The 20,639-nt window shown below is 38.1% G+C and overlaps 1 protein-coding gene across 5 annotated transcripts in view; it reads right to left on the reverse strand.

Moving 5' to 3' along the window:
* The window catches only part of NRP1 (neuropilin 1), a 166,192-nt gene that overhangs the window by 79,323 nt on the left and 66,230 nt on the right, over window positions 1-20,639 (reverse strand). For all 5 annotated transcript variants that reach the window (XM_036454107.2, XM_036454087.2, XM_036454070.2 and 2 more), the window contains exons 3-5: window positions 15,496-15,677; window positions 7,586-7,813; window positions 1,472-1,627 (exon numbers count right to left, since the gene is read on the reverse strand). In XM_036454107.2, coding sequence (XP_036310000.1) covers window positions 1,472-1,627; window positions 7,586-7,813; window positions 15,496-15,677 — 566 coding nt within the window. The remainder of the gene's footprint in view (window positions 1-1,471; window positions 1,628-7,585; window positions 7,814-15,495; window positions 15,678-20,639) is intronic.

Raw genomic sequence — 20,639 nt, forward strand, 5'->3', positions numbered from 1 at the left:
GAAATGGCTAGGAAATCATGGAAATTCTAATTGCTTTTCAAAGTTGAATGTATGTAAACATGTCACATAGGCACATTCCAAAAATTTTGTTTCAATACAATTTTACTATTGAATTACTTCTTATAGTATTTAGTAAAGGTGAAAAAGACTATGTCCATTTACAATCCATAATCAGTGGACACTAGACTTTAACTCTTGTCTTTCAGAATTCTTGCAATTGGCACCCAAGCCACAGCTTCTGAGTCTTTTAGTTCTCATGCTGCCTGCTGCTAGCCTAGTCTTGATTATTAACATAACCAGTTTATTGTATGAAAACACATAAGTATTTGACAGGAAAATGCAGTATCATATGATCCCAAAGACCTTAACAGTTTAAGAGTTTTAGAGCATAAAAATAATGTGTTCCACTAGGTCTCATATACTCAGTGAAAAAATAAAATATGAAATTGATATGACATGATATTGGAAAATGAATAATAACTTTAAGAAAATGTGAATCGAAGCTACTAAAGTGAAAGAGTTTTAAAACTATCCAGAAAATCTCAACTAACCAAAATTTCACATTTTTTTAAATTTTCTGTCACAATAGATAAGATTTTAAGGTATTAAAGGTTTTCATTCACTGGTTTCATACCTTTAAGTTTAGGTTTGTTATTTGTAATATAAAAATATTTATAGCACAAAAAATACATGGATTAATTAATCAAGTAAAACTTTTGAAGTTTAATTGGCCTTTTATTTTCCAGTAAGATCTGGTAGAAAAGTCTCCAAACACCCAGTCTTCTCAGTATCCAACTTTACAACCTAAAGCTAGAACTGATGAAACAATTTTTCATTGTCCTTCAGGGTTTCTCTTCCCCGCCACCTCCCAAACTGGGCTCTTAAAAGCTGAAGAACACATAAACTTTGAGGAAGGACAGAGTTAGTTGAATATTTTAATATGATATAAACAGATATTCCTTTTTCTTTCTTTCAAGCAAAGTTGTAACAAATTACATGCTGCTTTTACATGAATATCCACTTTCATTCACATAAGAAAGAAAATAAGGGTTTCCACAGACCAAACCTTGGCACACCATCCATTCTATATGGCTTTCCTGTCAATGAACTTCACAGATTTGTCCATAATGCATGCTTGTCCTTTTAGGAATCTCAGCCCAATGCGTATTTGAAGGTGCCAGGTAGGTGGCCTGGCATATTTCATTGTTTGAAAGCACTGTTTTTCCATTTCCCACTTTCTCCCATAATTTCAAAGGCTTATAAGCAACCACCTCATGTATAATTTTATTGAGAAAACACACCAGATAATTCTTCCTATTGATATTCAGAAAACCCACTTAAAAGAGAAAAATAAACACTTGGCAATCCAATACACGAAACATTTTCTCAGTGTTTTTTGCTACCCCTGGTGTGTGAGGAGGAATAAAAGGAGAATTTCCCCGTAGGCTTTTCGAGGTGGACGAACACTGACCTTCCGAGAGGCTGCTCTGCAGGGTGCTGTAGTTTGCTGAGAAGCCTTCTTTGGCTATCGCACTGTCAGTATAAAAGACCATTGATAGAATGCCAGATGAGGAACGAACTCGACCTGGTGTTTTCTGTCCACAGTAACGTCCAATGTGAGGGCCCACTGGAAAGGGAGCAATGCAGAAAACATTAAAATACATTTTTTCTAAAGCAAGAAACCCCATTTGCAAACATGGGTTCCAGTGGAACCCAGTGTTTTCCTACACAAAGCATCTTCCCTGGCTAAATGCTTTGCACTGGATATTCGATCAGGTTTGTGGAGAGAACTTCCTAGTGTACTCAGGAAGGGCGGTAACAAATATCACCGCATTCCCTGGGAAGCAAGTTGTGTTCAGTAACAGAATCAAAATGCTTTCTTCACTTTCAAAGAATGAGATTCGGGCTAAGTGGAACCTTGGAATTCATCCCCAGGACCAATCCAGTGCTGTGGAGAACAAGGTCTCTTAGAGTTGCCTGTCCTCACTGCCCTGCCCTGGAAGGAGATCCTAGGGAACGCCTATGTCCTGGAGCCCTGTCTGGAACCAGGGCAATATCCAAGGTATGACCCAATACTGCGTAACCCTGATTTCCTTCCTCATTCCATTTTTTAATCCTGGCGCCTCAGTACGACAAATATCGCTGACTTGATAAAGGATCCTGTCTGACTCAGAACTTAATCTGAAGACTAATTTACAATTGTGACAATTTAAAAATTTGAAACTGTAAATCCAATAATTTATACATGATAGTAAGTTATAATCAAAATGAAAGGAAAATACATCTTTCTGACTTCTGTCCTAGTTTTTTCTCTCTTGTACCTGAGAGGGGTGACTGCATTGTACTGGTGTCCAGCGGCCAAGAGCTGGTTCCAGCAGCCATTTGACTGTGTACACCAGGAAGAAAGTAATTCCTGAGGCAGTGAAAGTTTGGGAATTCTGACTGATTTGTGATAAAGTTAAATTGCTATTTGGCTTACACTGGCCACACCCTTGTTGAAGTGCTTTTAGACAAATCTTGGCAATTAATAATTATAAATTGCCTTATGGATGGTGCACAGCCATCTGGGTTTGGAGAATCTTTCCATTTCCCTGCCCAGATCAATAGCAAGACACACACACACACACACACACACACACACACACACAGACACCAAAAAACAAAACAAAACAAAAAAAAACACAGTCCCATTTTCTCTAGTTTTTTTCTTTGCAACATATGGTAAAAACACACCAGATGGTTTGGACTTAGAAAGACAATCTGATGTGGACCATTTTACCCTCCAAGAAACCCATGATTCTATGCATTTCAACTAAAAGTTATTGCTTTGTTCACGAAAACCAGTAGGTGAACCTATCCCTGGCAGGATGAACCTGCAACAGGGAGGAGGAGTTCCAAGGCCTGTGCGTGCAGCTCGGATACAGAAGGCTGTGGACCGGGGCTCACAGAAACTCCAAAGTAATTGAAAAAGTGAACCCCATAGAAGTGATCAGCCTGGAGTCCCACATATCACCTGAGTTACTAGGCTGGCAACTAATCTGAGAACCCTTCTTTTTAGAGTGTTCAGATTTTTGGCTAACAGGTTTTTAGTTCTTAGCCAATCCTTTTGAAAAGAGAAAAACACAAAGGAAAAAAAACACACAAAAAACCTAACCCCACATAGTTTATATATCTGAGTTGGTACAAATCGGTTACTTGGAATATCTGAGAACTTCTTCATGCATTCAAACCAATTGATTTGACAGAATTCAAAAGGAACAGACTAATATACTAATAGCTGTCAGAGGGGAGAGGGTGGAGGGCTGGGTGAGAAGGGTGAAGGGAACAAAAAGAAAAAAAGAAAGACTCATGTGGACATAGATAACAGTATGATGATTTCCAGAGGGAAGTGGAGTGGGGGATGTAGATGAGAGTAAAGAGAGGATAAATGGTGATGGACGGAGACTTGACTTGGGGTGGTAAACACACAATATAATATATAGAAGATGTATTGTAGAATTGTATGCCTGAAACTTGTATAATTTTATTAACCAATGTCACCCCAATAAGTTCAATAAAGAATACACCAAGAGTTTCTGTCTACTTCAGCAACCAAATGTAGTGTATGTTTACATTGATAAAGATTATCTAGAGTGCATCACATGGTCATGGGTGGTGGCTTTGCATTATGGTAAGAACATTTTGTTACATTCCAACTTGGCAGAAGAGAGCATCTCAGAAGATGAAACTTTTGCTGTTTTTATTTGTTTGTTTTTCCAGCTTTAATCCTGGCCTTGATTCTTTTATAAGTGCTAGTACTTTGCCAGATTTTCCTCATTCTGAATGTGGCCTTACCACAATCCAATACTTTTTTCCTTCAGTATGGAGTGTAAAGTTGCCCATAACATATGCAGGAAAATATCTAGCTAGAGTATAAACTCAAGTATTTTCTTTCCTCAAAAGGAATCCCATTTCTGGCCTTCAATCTTAATGGGAGGCTTAGAGTCCATTCATCCTCCCTCATTAAAATTCCATTATTGTGGTTTCATAACTTTCTTTTTCTTTAGTTTGTGGGCAAACTTTTACAGCCCTAGTCGTTGGGGTCCTTCTCTGATCACCACAGCCACTGACCTTAGCAAGAATATAGGGCACAAGGGAAGTTGGAGTCACCCCCTTCAGCTCTGGTTGCTGATCCTCCCCCACCACTGTTACCCAGTTCCTCTGGAGAGGGTGGGGGTAGGGGGAGTTTTTTTGAAGGAGCAAACAGAAGAGAACTTGTCTATTGCAGACTCATAATTTAGAGTCTCCATGACTCACTGGTTTATAATGTGTATGACATGCTGTGTAAATCTGCCTTCTGTCCTTTAGAACATTGCCTCAGACAGCAGCATGCAACTCTCTACAGGAGCCCTCAAGATATGGAGTGAAAGGCTTTTTAGACTATAATACAAAGAAGTATTGAATTTTCCTGAACAGCGAGACCTTAGCCTAGCAAGCTAATGCAATATTGATCTGACGGAGAGTGGGTGAAGTACTCTTGTCAATCTCGGGTTTGTGCATTTACAGAGACTAGTTTTCCTTCTCCCATTCTTTTGAACCCAAGGCCAAGGAGAAGAAAATTGTCACAAAAAAATAGAAGTATCATTCAAAAATTGAATTGTTGAAGAATTTAAGCAAGCGACATAGACTAAGCTATCTCTTGAGGAAGAACAGGACTACATTGATATCTTCTCAGATGGAAAGCCCATGTAGTACTGTGTGGTTTAAAAGATATACCTGGAACTGGGAATGGCATTAATCTCTCCAATAATTACCACCCTACTTCAGAGTCAGACACTTTGATTTTCTCCCACCTTTTTACATAAAAAAGGGGGGGCAATGATCTAATCTAAAGAGATCATTTTAAAATAAGGTATTTTGAATGAATGAATAAATAAATAAATAAGGGAATCGTTTCAGAAAGGTGCAAGATAGGCTATGTATATTAATATTGCAATAATTAACTTTTTTTAGTGGAGAATATCTGGACTTTGCAACTTTTCCCCAGAAAAACCCTTGCATACTTATATCATTTATATTTTGGAATATTTATATTTATGTGACTTATATTTTATATTTGTAGTTTAAAAGGTTAATTTTAATATAACAGTAATTTTTAAAAAAACAGAACTCTAGCTTTTATGAAAGGTATTTCTAAAATCATCAATAATGCTTAGGATATAGGTAACTAGGGTAGTCCCAGCTTCTTCTCCCAGCCCAGAAGGGAGCTGACTTCATCTGCATCCGTGTGGTGTGAGCTAAGCATTCATAGTCGGCTTCATGATTCAGCACAAGCATTTGTGGTATCAACCAGACAGCATGCTTAGCTCACGACTCTCAAACTGTATGTTTAAACTTCCTCAATTACTTCAGAGTTGCTACTTGTGAATCCACAGAGCTTCAGAGAGCATGATAGATAGAGATATGTGGTTCACAACATGCATGCCTCAGATTTCCAGTTTTGGAATGAACTGTTTTTCTTCAAAGTCTATTTGAATCAATGGGTAGCTTTGAATTACTCAGTCATCTAATTTAATGTTTGGGATAAAATGCAACATAAAATCACTTGGTGGTTAAAAGCCTTCAGCGCCTTCTGGTTGTTGTTTTTGGAAAGAATATCAAAGACTAAAAGCAATTTTGCTGGCAGAGAAACTGTATGCATTGAAATACTATGAAAAAATGTTTCTAGTGCCACTGACAGAAACTCAGGCGCACGCAGTTCTCTCATTTTGGCTAAGAGAATTAGCTACTATGTTGGAGTAGGATGGACAAGGCCAGGTAAACATTAACAAATATACAAACACATTTTTGTTCATCCCAAAGCCAGTTTTCTCTGGGATCAAGTGAAATTCACCATAGTTCAGAACATGGGTGAATTGCAAAGCTAACAATTGTTCTTCACTTCAACTCAGTGATTTTCCAAAGCCAGAAAATTACTACTTTGAAAAACCCTTGACACTAATAACAATGTGCTTCTTTCTGAAAGTATTCTAAATAAGGTGGTTGATTGGATCTCTTTTTCAGATGTTAATTTAAATGTAAGTTCTAGAAAGGAAGGCTGCAAATTTGGGTTGTGAACAAAAAACCTGTTATTAAATGTTCCAACTATTATTACAATGCTATTATAATATTGTTTTCCTAATTATTGGATTAAATACTTGGAAATCAATCAGTACTCTGTTGGCAAAATCTCATTAGTTAATGAAAGAGTTTCCTTAAGATCATCATAACCCTATTAATATGGCAAAAGACTAAAGAAGCAGCTAAACTAATATTAACTTATACATGTAATCCAATGACAATATAAGTTTTCTTTAAACCCAGTTCTTCTCCTTTACTGCTAAGAATGGGAATATATCTAAATTAAATTACACTGATAATTTTAATATCATTTCAAAGACAAAGACGGGCCCTCACACCTGCCCCGTCACTCTGCTCAGCAGAACCACGCCGCTCCCCCAGGCAGCCACCCCCAACCAGGCCTCATCCAAGCCCCTCTGCACCCCACACCCAATGCCTCCAGGGCCACGGGCAGCAATTTCTTTTACATCATACTTGCTCTCCATTTATAATTTATTTAAATACTGTTTCCTTCAAATTAATAATCTATACTAATAAAAGCCTAAGTGGCCCTCGAGCCCTTGTGCCCTCATGTCATCACAAGATGGCAGCCAAAAGATGGCCTGCAGGAAATGACAGTTGGGAGTGATCAGGCCTGCAGGGGAGGGCAGTTGAGGGTAACCAGGCCTGCAGGGGATGGCATTTGGGGTCCATCAAGCCGGCAGGGGAGGACAGTTGGGGGAAACCAGGCCAGCAGAGGAGCAGTTAAGGGGTGATCGGGCTGGCAGAAAGAAGTGGTTAGGGACATCAGGCAGGCAAGCAGACAGGTGAGAGGTTAGTCCTGGATTGTGAGTGGGATGTCCGACTGACACTTTAGGGCCAATCTTGGGATTGGGCCTAAACCAGCTGTCGGACATCCCCCAAGGGATCCCAGATAGGAGAGGGAGCAGGCTGGGCTGCCCAGTGCACGAATTTCATGCACAAGGCCAAGTTCTGTCTAAATTAGAAATGTCCAAATATTCTCATTCCTCTTCTAAAATTTTCAGTAGCATAATGGATGCTTATTTCACTCCTAAACTTTTACTAAGTACTTAAATTTCTCTTAGGCTCAGCATTGGTAAAATTAATGGTTTGATTTAATTTATCTCTTAAGATCTTCTCCTCTGACAGTCTATGAATTAATTACCAGTAGACAGGTCAATAAAATGAACAAAATATTTTAGTCAGGAAAACTATGTATTGGTTTTTAATTCTATCACAAAAAAAAAGTATGAGGTCTTGCATGATCATTCAGGGTCTCAGTTTCCTTGTCTACAAGGAAAATGAAGGAGTTAAACTAATTACTAAAGCTGTTTGAGCTCAGAGCTGCTCTGCATAGAATTATTGATTTCCTTCCTCCTTCTGAACTATTTTTAAAAAATGATGCAATATCATGACATGTGTGAAAGGATCCCATGGGCCGTCTCTCAGGTCTTTCCCTTTTGAGGATTCTTCCTGCCCTTCTTACCATCAGGGAATCCATCCCAGATTTCTAGCCGGTCATAGCGACAGAACATGCCTCCAGGAGCATTTGAGTCAAGCTCTAGGTCAAAGCTTTCAAATTCCAGGATAATCTCTGACATCTTTGGTGCGAAGATAATATAAGTGCATTCAAGGCTGTTGGGATATTTTTCAGGGAATCCAGGGGATTTTATCACTCCACTAGGGCTTGTGTAGTTCTGGGAACATTCAGGACCTATGAACAAAAGGGAAAAAGAAGCAAAGTGAAAATCCCTTTAAATGACTTCAGTAAGAAATAACCTGGGCAACGACCACATATCTTCCTAATAAAAGCTGATCATTGCAATCACTTCCAAATCACTCAGCCTTTTCATAGTACTACTAGCTATGAAAAGTCAAGTTCAGTTTTATTGTGTTCACCTTAGTTTTCCATTTGTGTGGAGCAATTAAAAAACTTCTGCTGTTTAGAGAGAGAAAAATGACAAATATAAAATCATGTGAGAACAATGAATGAGTAAGCTACAAAAATCTCTTGACAGAGCCCTAGAGAAATAATTATAGCCTCTTCAAGCTTAAATCCTTAAATCTTGAGAGTGACAGCTCTTTATTGGTGAAATGGAACATTTACAAAGGCAAGAGGGAGAATTCAATGGAGAGAGTTTGGGTTTCAGATTCCTTCACTAGTGACTCAGTAACTTTGCCAGATGTGACCTCTACCTTTTTGACAAACTAAATGTGAAAGGTAATTCGTACATGTACCCAGGGTGAGTGACTCATTCTAGCGGTGTTGACACAGGTGTGCTGGTAAAGTGTGGCTGCTAGTGAGGGCCTCATTTCTGTGATTACAGGCCCTGCTGCTAGTATCAGAGACAATACTGTCTGGCATTCTAAAATTATATATATATATATATATATATATATATATATATATATATATACACACACACACACACATACACACACACACACAAATAATGTGTGTGTGTGTGTGTGTTTTAGAGTGTAATGTATATATTTTTAATGTGTGATTATAAGGACTATTCATTGATCAATAATACTTTACAAATTATGGTGATTTGTAATTTAAATTTACCAAGCATATTCAGACATGTATTAAGCTGACCTCATGACTACACAAATGACACAATTTCAATTCATGACATCCAGTACTAAATAGGGTAGTCTAAAAAATGTATACACATACTTTGAATAATTATAAAGGCAGTGTTCACTAAAATACATTTCATTTTCAAAACTGAGCTATCAGTTGTTAAAGTGTGTATACATTTTGGGAGATTATGATTTGGGGAATCCTTTAGAATTTTATTTCCAAGACTAGCTGTACCCGGCCATGCGTTGCTGTAGCTCAGTCTGATTAACAAACTATAGACATGATCCCTGAAAGTATAGTCTTAGCTCAGTCTGATTAAATGGAAAAGGAAGAAAAGAGAAAGTGCACGTTTCTAATATGTTTAATTTCACAATGCTTATGGGTATACAATATTTTTTGTTGTTCCATTGCCTGTGCAGATATAGAGATTGTCTGGTTTGCCGAGTCTAGAACCTGCAACATATAATTGTCCATGTGAGAAGCAATCGGTGTCTAGACCTGAACCACACAATTCTAAAGATTGGCCCTGAGCTTTGTTGATGGTGATTGCAAATGCCAATGGAATTGGGAATTGCAATCTCTTAAATTGAAATGGCATATTCGTTGAAATCATAGGAATGCGAGGAATGAGGACATCTTCACCTTTGAAAGGTCCTGTCAAGATTGTTGCTTCTACGATGCTCATTAATTTTTTTACTGCAAGCTGCGTGCCGTTATAAAGCTTTTACTGGTTAATATTTCACAACATGATAATTGGCACGCCGATTTTCAATTGCAGTACGTGCAGTGGCATCCCTGGCAGATCGAGTGAATTAAAAAATTCCGTTGGATAATTAACCGCTTCATCTGCTTCCGCAACAGTGTTGACGGACTTGTATGTGACTGCCTCGCTTTGAATGTTAGACTGAAAAATATTGTTAAGTTTGTAGACATCTTTGTTCTTGGCCGCAAGAATAGCTCGTTCACTCAGCTAATCGAGATTCTTACAATTGGTTTGAATATTGGGAAATATTTTTTCAACCAATTCTTCTTTTGATGCCACTAAATTGCAGAAGCTATGAGGCAATGAAATTCGTCCTAATGTCAGAACAACTGGCACCTTTATGTTCCCAATTTCCAGCAATTGATGTGAGAATATCTCAGCCGATCTATCATTTTTCAGCTGGACACACATATTTGTAGTTAATTTTAATGTCTTTATGTGTTGCCACAAAGTAGAGTATTTCAGGCAAGCATTTATTTGTCTGCCGGTGTTAATAAAGGAATTACAGGTAAAGTTTGCCTGAAATCTTCAAGAAATATTAATGTATTCCCAAATGGTCTCATGTTTCCATGCAAATCTAGCAATGATCGATCAAGAGTCTGAAGTGATTTTTTGTGTGCCATTGTGCATTCATCCCAAAAAATAAGTTTGCATTTCTGCAATACATTTAAAAAAATATATATATTTTATTGATTTTCTACAGAGAGGAAAGGAGAGAGATAGTTAGAAACATCCATGAGAGAGAGTCATTGATCAGCTGCCTCTTGCAAACCCCAACTGGGGATATGCCCGCAACCAAGGCACATGCCCTTGACCGGAATCAAACCCGAGACCCTTGAGTCCGCAGGTCGACGCTCTATCCACTGAGCCAAACCGGCCTTGGTGCATTTCTGCAATACTTTTGCCATGCCGGACACTTTGAAAATGTTGAAGATGGGAGTTTCAGTGAATTGCATGTTCAGTGGCAATTTCAAAGCGGAATGAGCAGTTCTTCCACCTGGTAGCAATGTCACAGCTATTCCAGACGACGCAAGAGCTAAGGCTCTGTCATTGTGGGATCGAATTGCTGCCACAATCAATCTAATTAGGAACATTTTACCAGTTCCTCCTGTTGCATCTAAAAGAAGATTTCTCCAACCCCGTTATTGACAGTTTTCATTATTTCATCAAAAATGCCTTTTTGCTCAAGCATTAACTTAGGAATATTTGATTGCACATACAACAAAAGATCACCCGTGTTGTAATTTTGTTCATGACACAATTCTACATTGAAAGAAACAACAGCAGATTGATTCAGTGGTGGCATTCCCAATTGATTGAGAACTTTGTTCACAATTTCTAAGCACAAATCTTCATTATCAACATTGAAATGGAATCTTAAAATTGGAAATTTGGAAATCGTAAATGGATCATAAATTGGAAACATTGAAATGGAATTTTAAAATATTTAGTATAATGTGTATTGCTTTTATGTCTAACAGATGGCGCTATTTTTTAAAAAAGCAGGTTTTTACTTGTCACAGGTGTGACATCTATATAATAGTAGGTATAAGGTATATAAAAACTTGCACATATTTGAATGCAACATTGTGTCAAAACTTCAAAGCAATTGGTGAAGAACTTTCAGAGATTTAAGATTTTGCACAAATGAACATTTATATTTTTATTTATATAGATGTAGGAACAGTGACCCTGGAGACCTCCAACTTCTTCCCTGGGGCAGGAAATATTTTGGCTAGTTCTTTGTAAGGCAAAACAAAAGCAGGATTTAATGCCGGTACTGATATTTCCTCCATCTTAGATAAAACTATCCAAGTGAGATTAAGATTAGTGAGATAGAAAAAAAAAATGACAGAAATAAGGGTATATATTAAAATCAAATATATTTCAGTGCTTTCACAGTGTCCTTGTCCTGTCAGATACCTTTGGAAGCTAGCTCAGGTTTTCTAAAGTATTTGACAAAAGCTGGGAAAATTCCATGTGATGATGGAAGAGAACTTGACTGAGCACCAGAAGGTCTGAGTTTCAGTCCTGCCTTTACCACAAACCTGCCTTATAGCCTCAGTGACCTCCTAACTTTTCTGATCCTCAGAATCTGTGCATAGCAAATGGGAGGTAGACTTTGGGATTTGAAAAAATAAAATCTCTTTAAACTTAAAAGATCCTATAATTTCCTACTTCCTCCACCATACATATTTGTTTTAATATTTTCCTTATTCAAAATTGCATAAATTTGCCACAGTTGAACAAGTACATCCCCAGAAAGGAGGAGGCAGGAGTGGGTTAAGGAATTCTGAGATGAGTATACAAGCAAGAAACAGGAGAGAGGGCAAGCAGCCCCCTATGCCTAGGAGCAAATGAGCTGCTGATACAAGGTGCATGCCCAGCAATGGAGCCAGTGAGCACCATATTACTGACATTATCTATAAAATGGAGAGTACTCTGTGTAGCTGTAAGAGTGACCTTTCATTGTTAATGGCAATAAAAATGGATAATAATATAGGTAAGATACTGTCTTTGGGATAATTATTAAATAATAGAAGCCCAGTGCATGAAAATTGTGTATGGGGATGTGTGTCCCTTAGCCCAGCCTGCATCATCTCCAATTTGGGACCCCTCAAGGGATGTCAAACTGTCTGTTTAGGCCCAATCTGGTGAGGTTGGGCCTAAACAGGCAGTTGAAAATCCCTCTCACAATCCAGGACTGCTGGCTCCAATGGCTTGCTTACCTGCCTGCTGGATTGCCTCTAACCATTTTTGCCTGCCAGCCTGATCACACCCTAACCACTCCCCTGCCAGCCTGATTGCCCCTAATTGCCTTCCCCTGCCAGCCTGGTCAACCTTAACTGTCCTCCCATGCAGGCCTGGTTAACTCCAGTTGCCCTTCTCTCCTGGCACAGTCACTCCTAACTGCTCTGCCTTACCAGCCTGGTCACCCCTAACTGCCCTCCCCTGCTGGCCTGGTTCTCTCCCTCCCCACAACTGCTCTCTCTTGTAGGCCTGAGTCCCCCCAACTGCCCTCCCCTGCAGGCCTGGATTCCCAACTGCCCACCCCTGCAGGCCATCTTGTGGTGCCCATCTTATGTCCACATGGGACAGCCATCTTGTGTGTTGAAGTGATGGTCAATTTGTATATTACCTCTTTATTACATAGGATATAAACTTTTTAAAAAATATATATTTTATTGATTTTTTACAGAGAGGAAGGGAGAGGGATAGAGAGTTAGAAACAAGGATGAGAGAGAATCATCGATCAACTGCCTCCTGCACACCCCCTACTGGGGATGTGCCCTCAACCAAGGGACATGCCCTTGAATGGAATTGAACCCGGGACCCTTCAGTCCACAGGCAGATGCTCTATCCACTGAGCCAAACCAGTTTTGGCAGGATATAAACTTTTAATCAAATAACTTACACAGTGACCCATCCTCAGTAAATGCACCCCTCTTCTGCACTGAGACTCATGGAAAACGACTACAGCTTTTTCCCTGCTTTGGGCCTGGATGACCCAAGCCAACGGAAGGAAGGGAAGAATGATAGTGGGTTGGCTTGGATTTCCCAGAGAAACTTCTTTAGGTGAGTGAGAATAATTTTAGGGCTGATAGCTGAGGGTTTCAGCACCTGGTAAGAGGTATAGAAGGGAAGTGTGGGGTACCTAGAGAGAGAAATTGGGTTCCAGGACGGTTCTAGAAGGCATAGTGAGGGGACAATGTCTTCTTTGCATTGTTTAGTAATAACAATGTAGTTGGAAAATGAAACATGCATGCATGAAAACATTTGAAAATATTCTTTTTAGAAATTTGAAAATATTAAGAAACATTGGTAAGTGAAACATATTTGTGTGTATGAATACATTATGTACATATGTACATGTATTTATATGTAGGAGATAAGTTGGGTATATGATTAGGAAATAAAGTTGGTTAATTAGGAAGAGCTTCCTGAGAAAAATTCATTTAGACAGAGTTAGCTGCTTATATAAGTTAAGGGACATAACCCGAAGAGAGCGAGGACTATGAAACCTGAAGGCACCAGGTTAATACGTAATCATTGCAACAATGAGTTCTTATTGGCCATATCTTCAGTGCCAGCAGTGGCTGCATGTTTTCCATTTCAACTGATCTTTACAATAAGCTTGTGCTAGATACTTTTATCCAGTTTTCAGATGAGAAATGGGAGGCTCTGAACATTCACAGACAGTAAGTAGCAGAATTAAACTTCACAGTCAGGTCTGTTGGGATTTACCCAAGGCACTAACTTGAGGCAGAAAGCCAGCTTGTGATCTGTGAGAGTAGGAGCTAGAGTAGGTCCCGAACAAGTGATGTTAAGCTATGCACTTGACTTAATAGGACAATGAGGCTTGACTATGGTCGATGGAAACTGCCATAGTCATTTTGAAGACTATGGCTTGAGGACTGTTTGAGAAACTGCATGTAGAATAAGAAAGGGTGGGGAGAACCACCGATTGGGCTTGTTTAGTTAATGGCAATGGACATGGAAAGGAAGTATGACTGACATCTTCAGGTAAAAATTCCAAAGAACTAGAAGCCATATGGGATGTAGGGAGACAAGAAAAAAATAAAATAAAATAAGGCTTCCAGTTTTAAGGTCAGTGCTGGAGAGCAGGGCAGGGAAATTATGGTATACCTGAAACTAAGAGAGTGAAGGGAATAGAATTATTTTGGAAAAAGATGAATAATTCTTAATGACATAGTAATAGATCTCTCTCTTTCCTCTTTCAACCATTTTCAGAGCTTTGAGAAACGCTGAAATGGCTGTCCTCAGACCCTTAACAAAGGTACCAACAGGTACCTTTTTCTTTGATAGTGCCATGTGCAGGTAGAGCAAATATAGATATGTGTGTGTACTTATATGTATAAAATGATTTAACACATCAAACAGCTTTCAGCACAAGAAATATGTACATATGTAATCATCTGTACATACTGATGTCATATTCATACTAAAGAATTTACAAGTATATACTTAAATAAATGTCTAAATTTCTCTTTGTCTATCCACATTTCTATAGGGCAGTGTAGATTTCTTTGAAAATTTAAGAAGTTGTATCAATGTTCCCAGAAACTCCTAATGACTCCTTCCCACTATTCTCAGTTGTTCCTGACCCAGAAGACCTTAGGCATTTTCCATTGGTATGGCTAGACTTGTTCTATTTTAAAAGGTTCTTTTGCCTATATTCTAGGACAATATATTCAAATCATGAGCCTCTGCCCCCAAATAGGCCCACCACACTTTAATTTCAAGGGAATAACTAAATATAATAAATATGAATTTAATGCATTAAAGGATACTATAGGCTGTTGGAAAAAACAGTGATATGTAGATAAAGCTATATTATTTATAAATTCACTGATATGTGTCTTTAATTCTTCAGGCTGGGAGACCTGATTTATCAGATTCTAGCTCATCTCAATATATACCATTGTAATAGAAGACTAGTAAGTAATTATATTGGACGTGCAATCCCTAAGGGGAATGCCATTGAAAGTATTACTGCTTTATTTTTTCCAAAAGTTCTTTCCCCAACAATCCCCCCATTAATAAAACCTCCAATAGCTTTAGACACTCTAAGGATAGTGGACTGTTTGCTTTTCCTGTGAACCACCAGGTTTACATTTTAGAATAAAACAAAGGGAACAGTATATACATGACTTTTCTAGTAAGACAATAGGTCTGCATTTTTAATGGGGGAAAATTTAAACTTCAACAGTAGATAAAACTTATATTTTAAGAAGAAATGACCTTAAAAGAGTTTAATGGAGATTATGCCTTATAAACGGTGGTTAACACATTAGAATCATGCAATTTTGATTTCTGAAGCATTTTTTAAAATTTTAAATATACTTCCTCCATATAGTGGGTACTTTACCTTTGTTTAAATTATTTCTAACATTTCTGTAATGAGAATACATGATTTCTTTCAAAAGGATAATAGCATTTACTCCTTGTCTTTCACTTTGTCTTTTACGAATCAAACAATGTTAAGCATTTAGTTGTATTCGTTTTACTCTACGTTACTCACCTCTCTTGAAAATTTCATAACGTATGGAAAATCCTGCACCATGTGTCTCATAGTCAGAGACAAATTTGATGAAAAGAAATGGCCCTGAAGACACTATGGGAGAAGGGGCAATCTTTCCACAGAACTTTCCCCATAAACGTCCACTTTCATTTTCTCCATCAATGACTTCCACATAGTCATACCTGACACAGAAACAAGGAAGAAACCATTAGGTTAGCAAGAAATACCATTTTAATTTCAAAAAATTAGAAACCAGCATAGTCTGTCAGGAAAACAAGACTTATCTGCATTCACCACTGTATTACAGGGAGGGGAGAATCTAGCAAAATGAAATAATTAAAATGGACTACATGAGGTCTGTATACCTCATCTGGCAATAGAGAACTATTAAAAATAATGGTGTCCATTATACTTGCAGATAATATAGTTAAAGTAACCAATTAACAAGAAAAAGAGAAATCTCATGAGCACTATTCTTTTTTATTAAATTGTGTTCCTTTGTCTCTGGTGGTGCGGTATCAATACATAATGCTATGCATTCTTTTCAAACTATGCAGTTCTTTTATGAATTCAAAATGTCTCCTTAGCTGGAGCTTTCCATGAACAATACTTTCTGTGAGCGACCCTCTAAACATATGGCCATAGAATAATAAACAGATTCTTTACTGTTTAACCCAATTCCAGAAAATGCCAGACTTCTTAGGAAAACTCTGGTTCAAACACAGATCATCTTCTTACAAAACTACACTTGAATTGCAGAATGTAATTTCTCCAAAGAAAAAATGTTTATTTAAAAATAGCAAGTAACTTTGTTTATAACCATAAGCCTGGATATTTAAAAGAATATTGTTGTTTTAAAAGGAAACATAACACATTTGGAAATACCAAAATGATGTGATGTTTAAAAATTCAGGCTTAATGATACACTAAGGAGACAAATGATAAAGGAAGTGGCAATAAAATATTATACTCTAAATATTGCATTAAGATAACAGATATACTTGGACATTCTTCTCTCTAAAAGGTCTGAAAAAAACTATCTCCAATAAACAATAGCCCCCAGGGAAACAGCAAGATTTTCATTTGTTTGGAATTTTATATTTCTTAGTGTCTTTCTCTTTCCTTTCTTATTATTTATTTACCAAGTCACCTAGGAAAGAGATAATTTGATTTATCTTCCTTTTTTTCTTTTTCTTCGAGAACTGACATGAAAACATTACAATCCTTTCATTTCAAACCTTTATTTCTGTGTTTAACTTGGTTCAAAAGTCTTGGGATATATTAATTTCAGTAATGGCTAAAATATGGCAGTAGCATAAATTGTATCTGGAAATTTAAAAGAGATCAAAGTGCGGGAAATCTTCATGATGTCCAATGCCATCTTTAACATCCCTTTCAAACTGTCTAGGACACATTACTTATGTTTATATAAAGTCTCAGGAGACAACTGCAAAGATAATATCACTAGTTAAAAAGGACAGTTGAATGCTCTCTAAATTAAAAATGACACTACTCATCAGTTATAGTTGTGTGGCAGTTTTGTGTTTGCTGAGGAGAAAATCAAGCTGACATTGATGGAACTAAACATTAGCATGTGAATTATTGCATTAACTGCATTTCCTCTGCTGCATCCCATGTACCCAGTAGCCATTACTGCCCTGCCTGCATTGCTGTGCCTTTGAAAAACTAGGAAAATACCCAGAGGAATTGTTCCTTTCTCAATACTTTGAGAGATGCTGTGCATTTTAAAAGAAGATGTAAAAGGAGAAGTAAAAGTGGAAAACGAGGAGGAGGATGAAGAAAGCATCATGTTCAAAATCCTAACTAGCTTTATACTGTCAATGGGGGTAATGGGAGTAAGGGTGAGGGTACAGCTGGAAAGAATGACAACTGAGCATTCAGAGACACCTCACAAGTTGGCATTTATGTAGCAATTGCTTGTATCTCCACTTCTTCATTGACTAGACAGGTCTGCATGTTTTGTCCACACTTGTGTATAACTGAACTGTGATTTGAACTGTTGATTGTGTTTATCCTGGTGACTGTGTATCCATCTCTGCAATATAGGCTTTTTACTTGAAACCTGGCATGATTTGAATACTAAGTGGCTAAATTCTAGTGCATTTTGCCTTCCAGGCACAAATAAGAAAGGTGGGTCAGAACTGAGGGCCGTGCTGTGAGAGCACCTTCCTGCCAGGTGTGAGAGGGCTTGCTAGCACAGCACTGGGCTAGGGAATTGAACAGGAAAGAAGCTAGCGCTTTAATTGACACATATATCTTCTAACAGGAAATAGGAGGCTCTCCTCTTGGCAACAGTAAAAGCTATTTTTAAAAGGGAGAGAGGGACTATAAACTCTTCCCAGCAAGAGATGTCATTATTAAATGCCAATTTTAGGAAATTGAATTATTCATGGATACAATAGTTACATGTATAAACTGGTCCAGTGCTCTCATTTTAGCACTTCCTTTCAATGTACCATCCAACAGGGCTCCTAAGAGCCGCATCACAAATAGCAGTTTATGTAACTATTCAGGAGGGTGTATTCACACAAGTTGTAAAGGGCAGTGTTGCCAAAGAAGTTTGGAAAGCAGCTTGCCTCTCCCTCTGGAGTTGATACCAGTTCTATTCCATAAGTTTCTTGCTGACAAACGTGGTGCCAGGAATGCAGCTATCGTGCCAAGATCCCTCTGAGACAGTGGTCGGCAAACTCATTAGTCAACAGAGCCAAATATCAACAGTACAACGATTGAAATTTCTTTTGAGGGCCACATTTTTTAAACTTAAACTTTTTCTAACGCCACTTGTTCAAAATAGACTCGCGCAGGCCATGGTATTTTGTGGAAGAGCCACACTCAAGGGGCCAAAAAGCTGCATGTGGCTAATAAGCCACAGTTTGCCTACCACTGCTCTGAGAGACAAATGTGTCACCATAGCAACGCACCAAGTCTTCCTTGGCCTGAGGCCCATAATCCTGAGTTTGCAAATTTTACTCCTGTACTGAAGCTGATCATCCCCCCTTTCCCCACCTCCATCTCCCAGCCCCCCAACCTGGTCACAGCACACCCCTCTATTACTGCTGTTCCCTGGAAACCACTGCCTTTCTTGGAATGTCAAGCTCCCCATTCGCAAAGGCAGAGACCTACAAAGGTGAAAATGGAGACACTTTTTGGCCCCCCTCCAGCAGTTGGAATGGGAAGTGGAAACTATGTCTTGGGCATGTAATTCCTAAGAGCTAGAGGAGAGCTTGGAAAATTGACTTGTCTCTTCCTTTGGGGCTCTACTCCTAAAGAAGAATGCTCTAGGTGGCAAGGAAATCATGTCTGTCTCAAAAGTGCATTACCCTCCCCACATTTCCAGCCCTTGCTGTCAGTGTAAGCATGGGTCCCAGCTAGCAAAGCTCTTCCACAAGCCTCATCCTCCCCATTACTGGAATGTAAACACATGTGGATTTTTTAAAATATTCAGAGTCTCTTCTCCTCCTCTAGACATCCTTCCATTTCATTTCTTAAACCTTCTACCTTAAAGCTTTTCTTTTCTGCACTAATAATTGTAAAGCAGACTATATTTACCAGGAAGAAATGAAAAGATCTCTCAATCTTTTTACAATGAATTAAAAGCCACTTTTCCATGTTCTCCATCTTGAGGTGTGTGTGACACGCTGGTGGTTTATCTCTGAGGTATCCCTAGCTTTAGAATACCAGCAACTGAAGCTAAAGGCCTTGTTGCTTACATATCCCCCCATCCTCACCTTACTTGAGAATGATGAAAACACTGCATCCTAAGAGTAACCATGAGTTAGGTTTCCCATAGGAATTATAAAGGAATAAAGATTTCCTTCTAAGAATTTTTGAAAGGATTATCCAGACGTATGTTTTCTTTTGGAAAGTTTAAATATGGTATTAGGAAAATGGCCTGATAGAGGGAAAAGTGATAGAAAATGAGAAATGTATTCAGTCAAAGCGGGTTTTCTGAAACTCTCCAGGTAGGCAGTGCTGAACATACAAACATCACGCTTTACTGAAGTGGGAGTTTCTCTTCAGGGTGTCAGTGACCCCTGCACTCTCCACAGTGCAGCCTGTTGGCAGGAAGAAAGCTCGTCCTCTGCAGGGTGTTGTCTGTGCAGTGTGCCACTGTGCCATGCCCCTCACAGCTTCTGAGGGGCCTCGAATTCTTAGGAAGGGGATTTTAGGCGGTGGTGTCTCTTTAATCTCCTTCTAAGAGACTCTATCCTCACGTGCATATATACATTAATCATGCAGAAATTAGATCCCTGACATCATAAACCAGAGTGAGAAATAGTGTTGGCTAACATAATTTTCACCTGAAAAAAATGTGTTTCTTTGGATGTTTGGTTTATTCTGCACAAGGCATTAATAGCTATCTTGATCGAACAATCTGTAAGGATTACTATGCTGCTGTCCAAGAATCACTTTACATATTCCCCAGAGAAGAACAGGTTTTCTCTCAGACCATTAGAAAGAGAATTTAGAAAGAAAGTCACGATGATGGAGCTAGGAGGAGCCAATTAGTTTACATCTGTGTTTTAGAGTGATTTTATATCAGATTCACCCCGAACAGTTCTGTTTTGCTTGTGTTTTAAGCAAGATATATGAAAAGACTTACAAAGGTCATAGCCTCTTGTTCAGCAAAAGCATTTTTTTAGAAATATATTCTAAGGAAATAATTCTAAGGAATAATGTCAAATATTTATGGGGAAAAAAACTATTGCTTGATGCTTTAATAATGAGGGAAATAGAAAAAAGGCAAACAGGAAGGAAACAAGGAAAATTTATGAAGATTCAAATCATGGAATATTATTCAGCCATTGAAAAGCAGGCTCAATAAAAAATGTTTTATAAAAGGAAAAAATCATATGCTATCAGTGAAAAATCAGAACATAAAATGCTTATGTGCAGTACATTCTCAACTCATTCTTATGTAGAGAAAGAACTGAAAGGGAAAAGACTCAGCTGTTAGAAAGTGCTAATAAGCTTTAATTAATGAAATAATAAAATTTCAGGGTAATGAAATTATGTTCATCAGATATTTCTGAGTTTTTCAAAATTTTTATAATGGACAAGTGCTCCTTTCAAATTAGGTAAAAGTTATTTGAAAAGCATTAACTACCTATATATAAAGTAGA

This window comes from Pipistrellus kuhlii, unplaced genomic scaffold (assembly GCF_014108245.1).
Source record: "Pipistrellus kuhlii isolate mPipKuh1 unplaced genomic scaffold, mPipKuh1.p scaffold_m20_p_1, whole genome shotgun sequence".
Lineage (NCBI taxonomy): Eukaryota > Metazoa > Chordata > Mammalia > Chiroptera > Vespertilionidae > Pipistrellus > Pipistrellus kuhlii.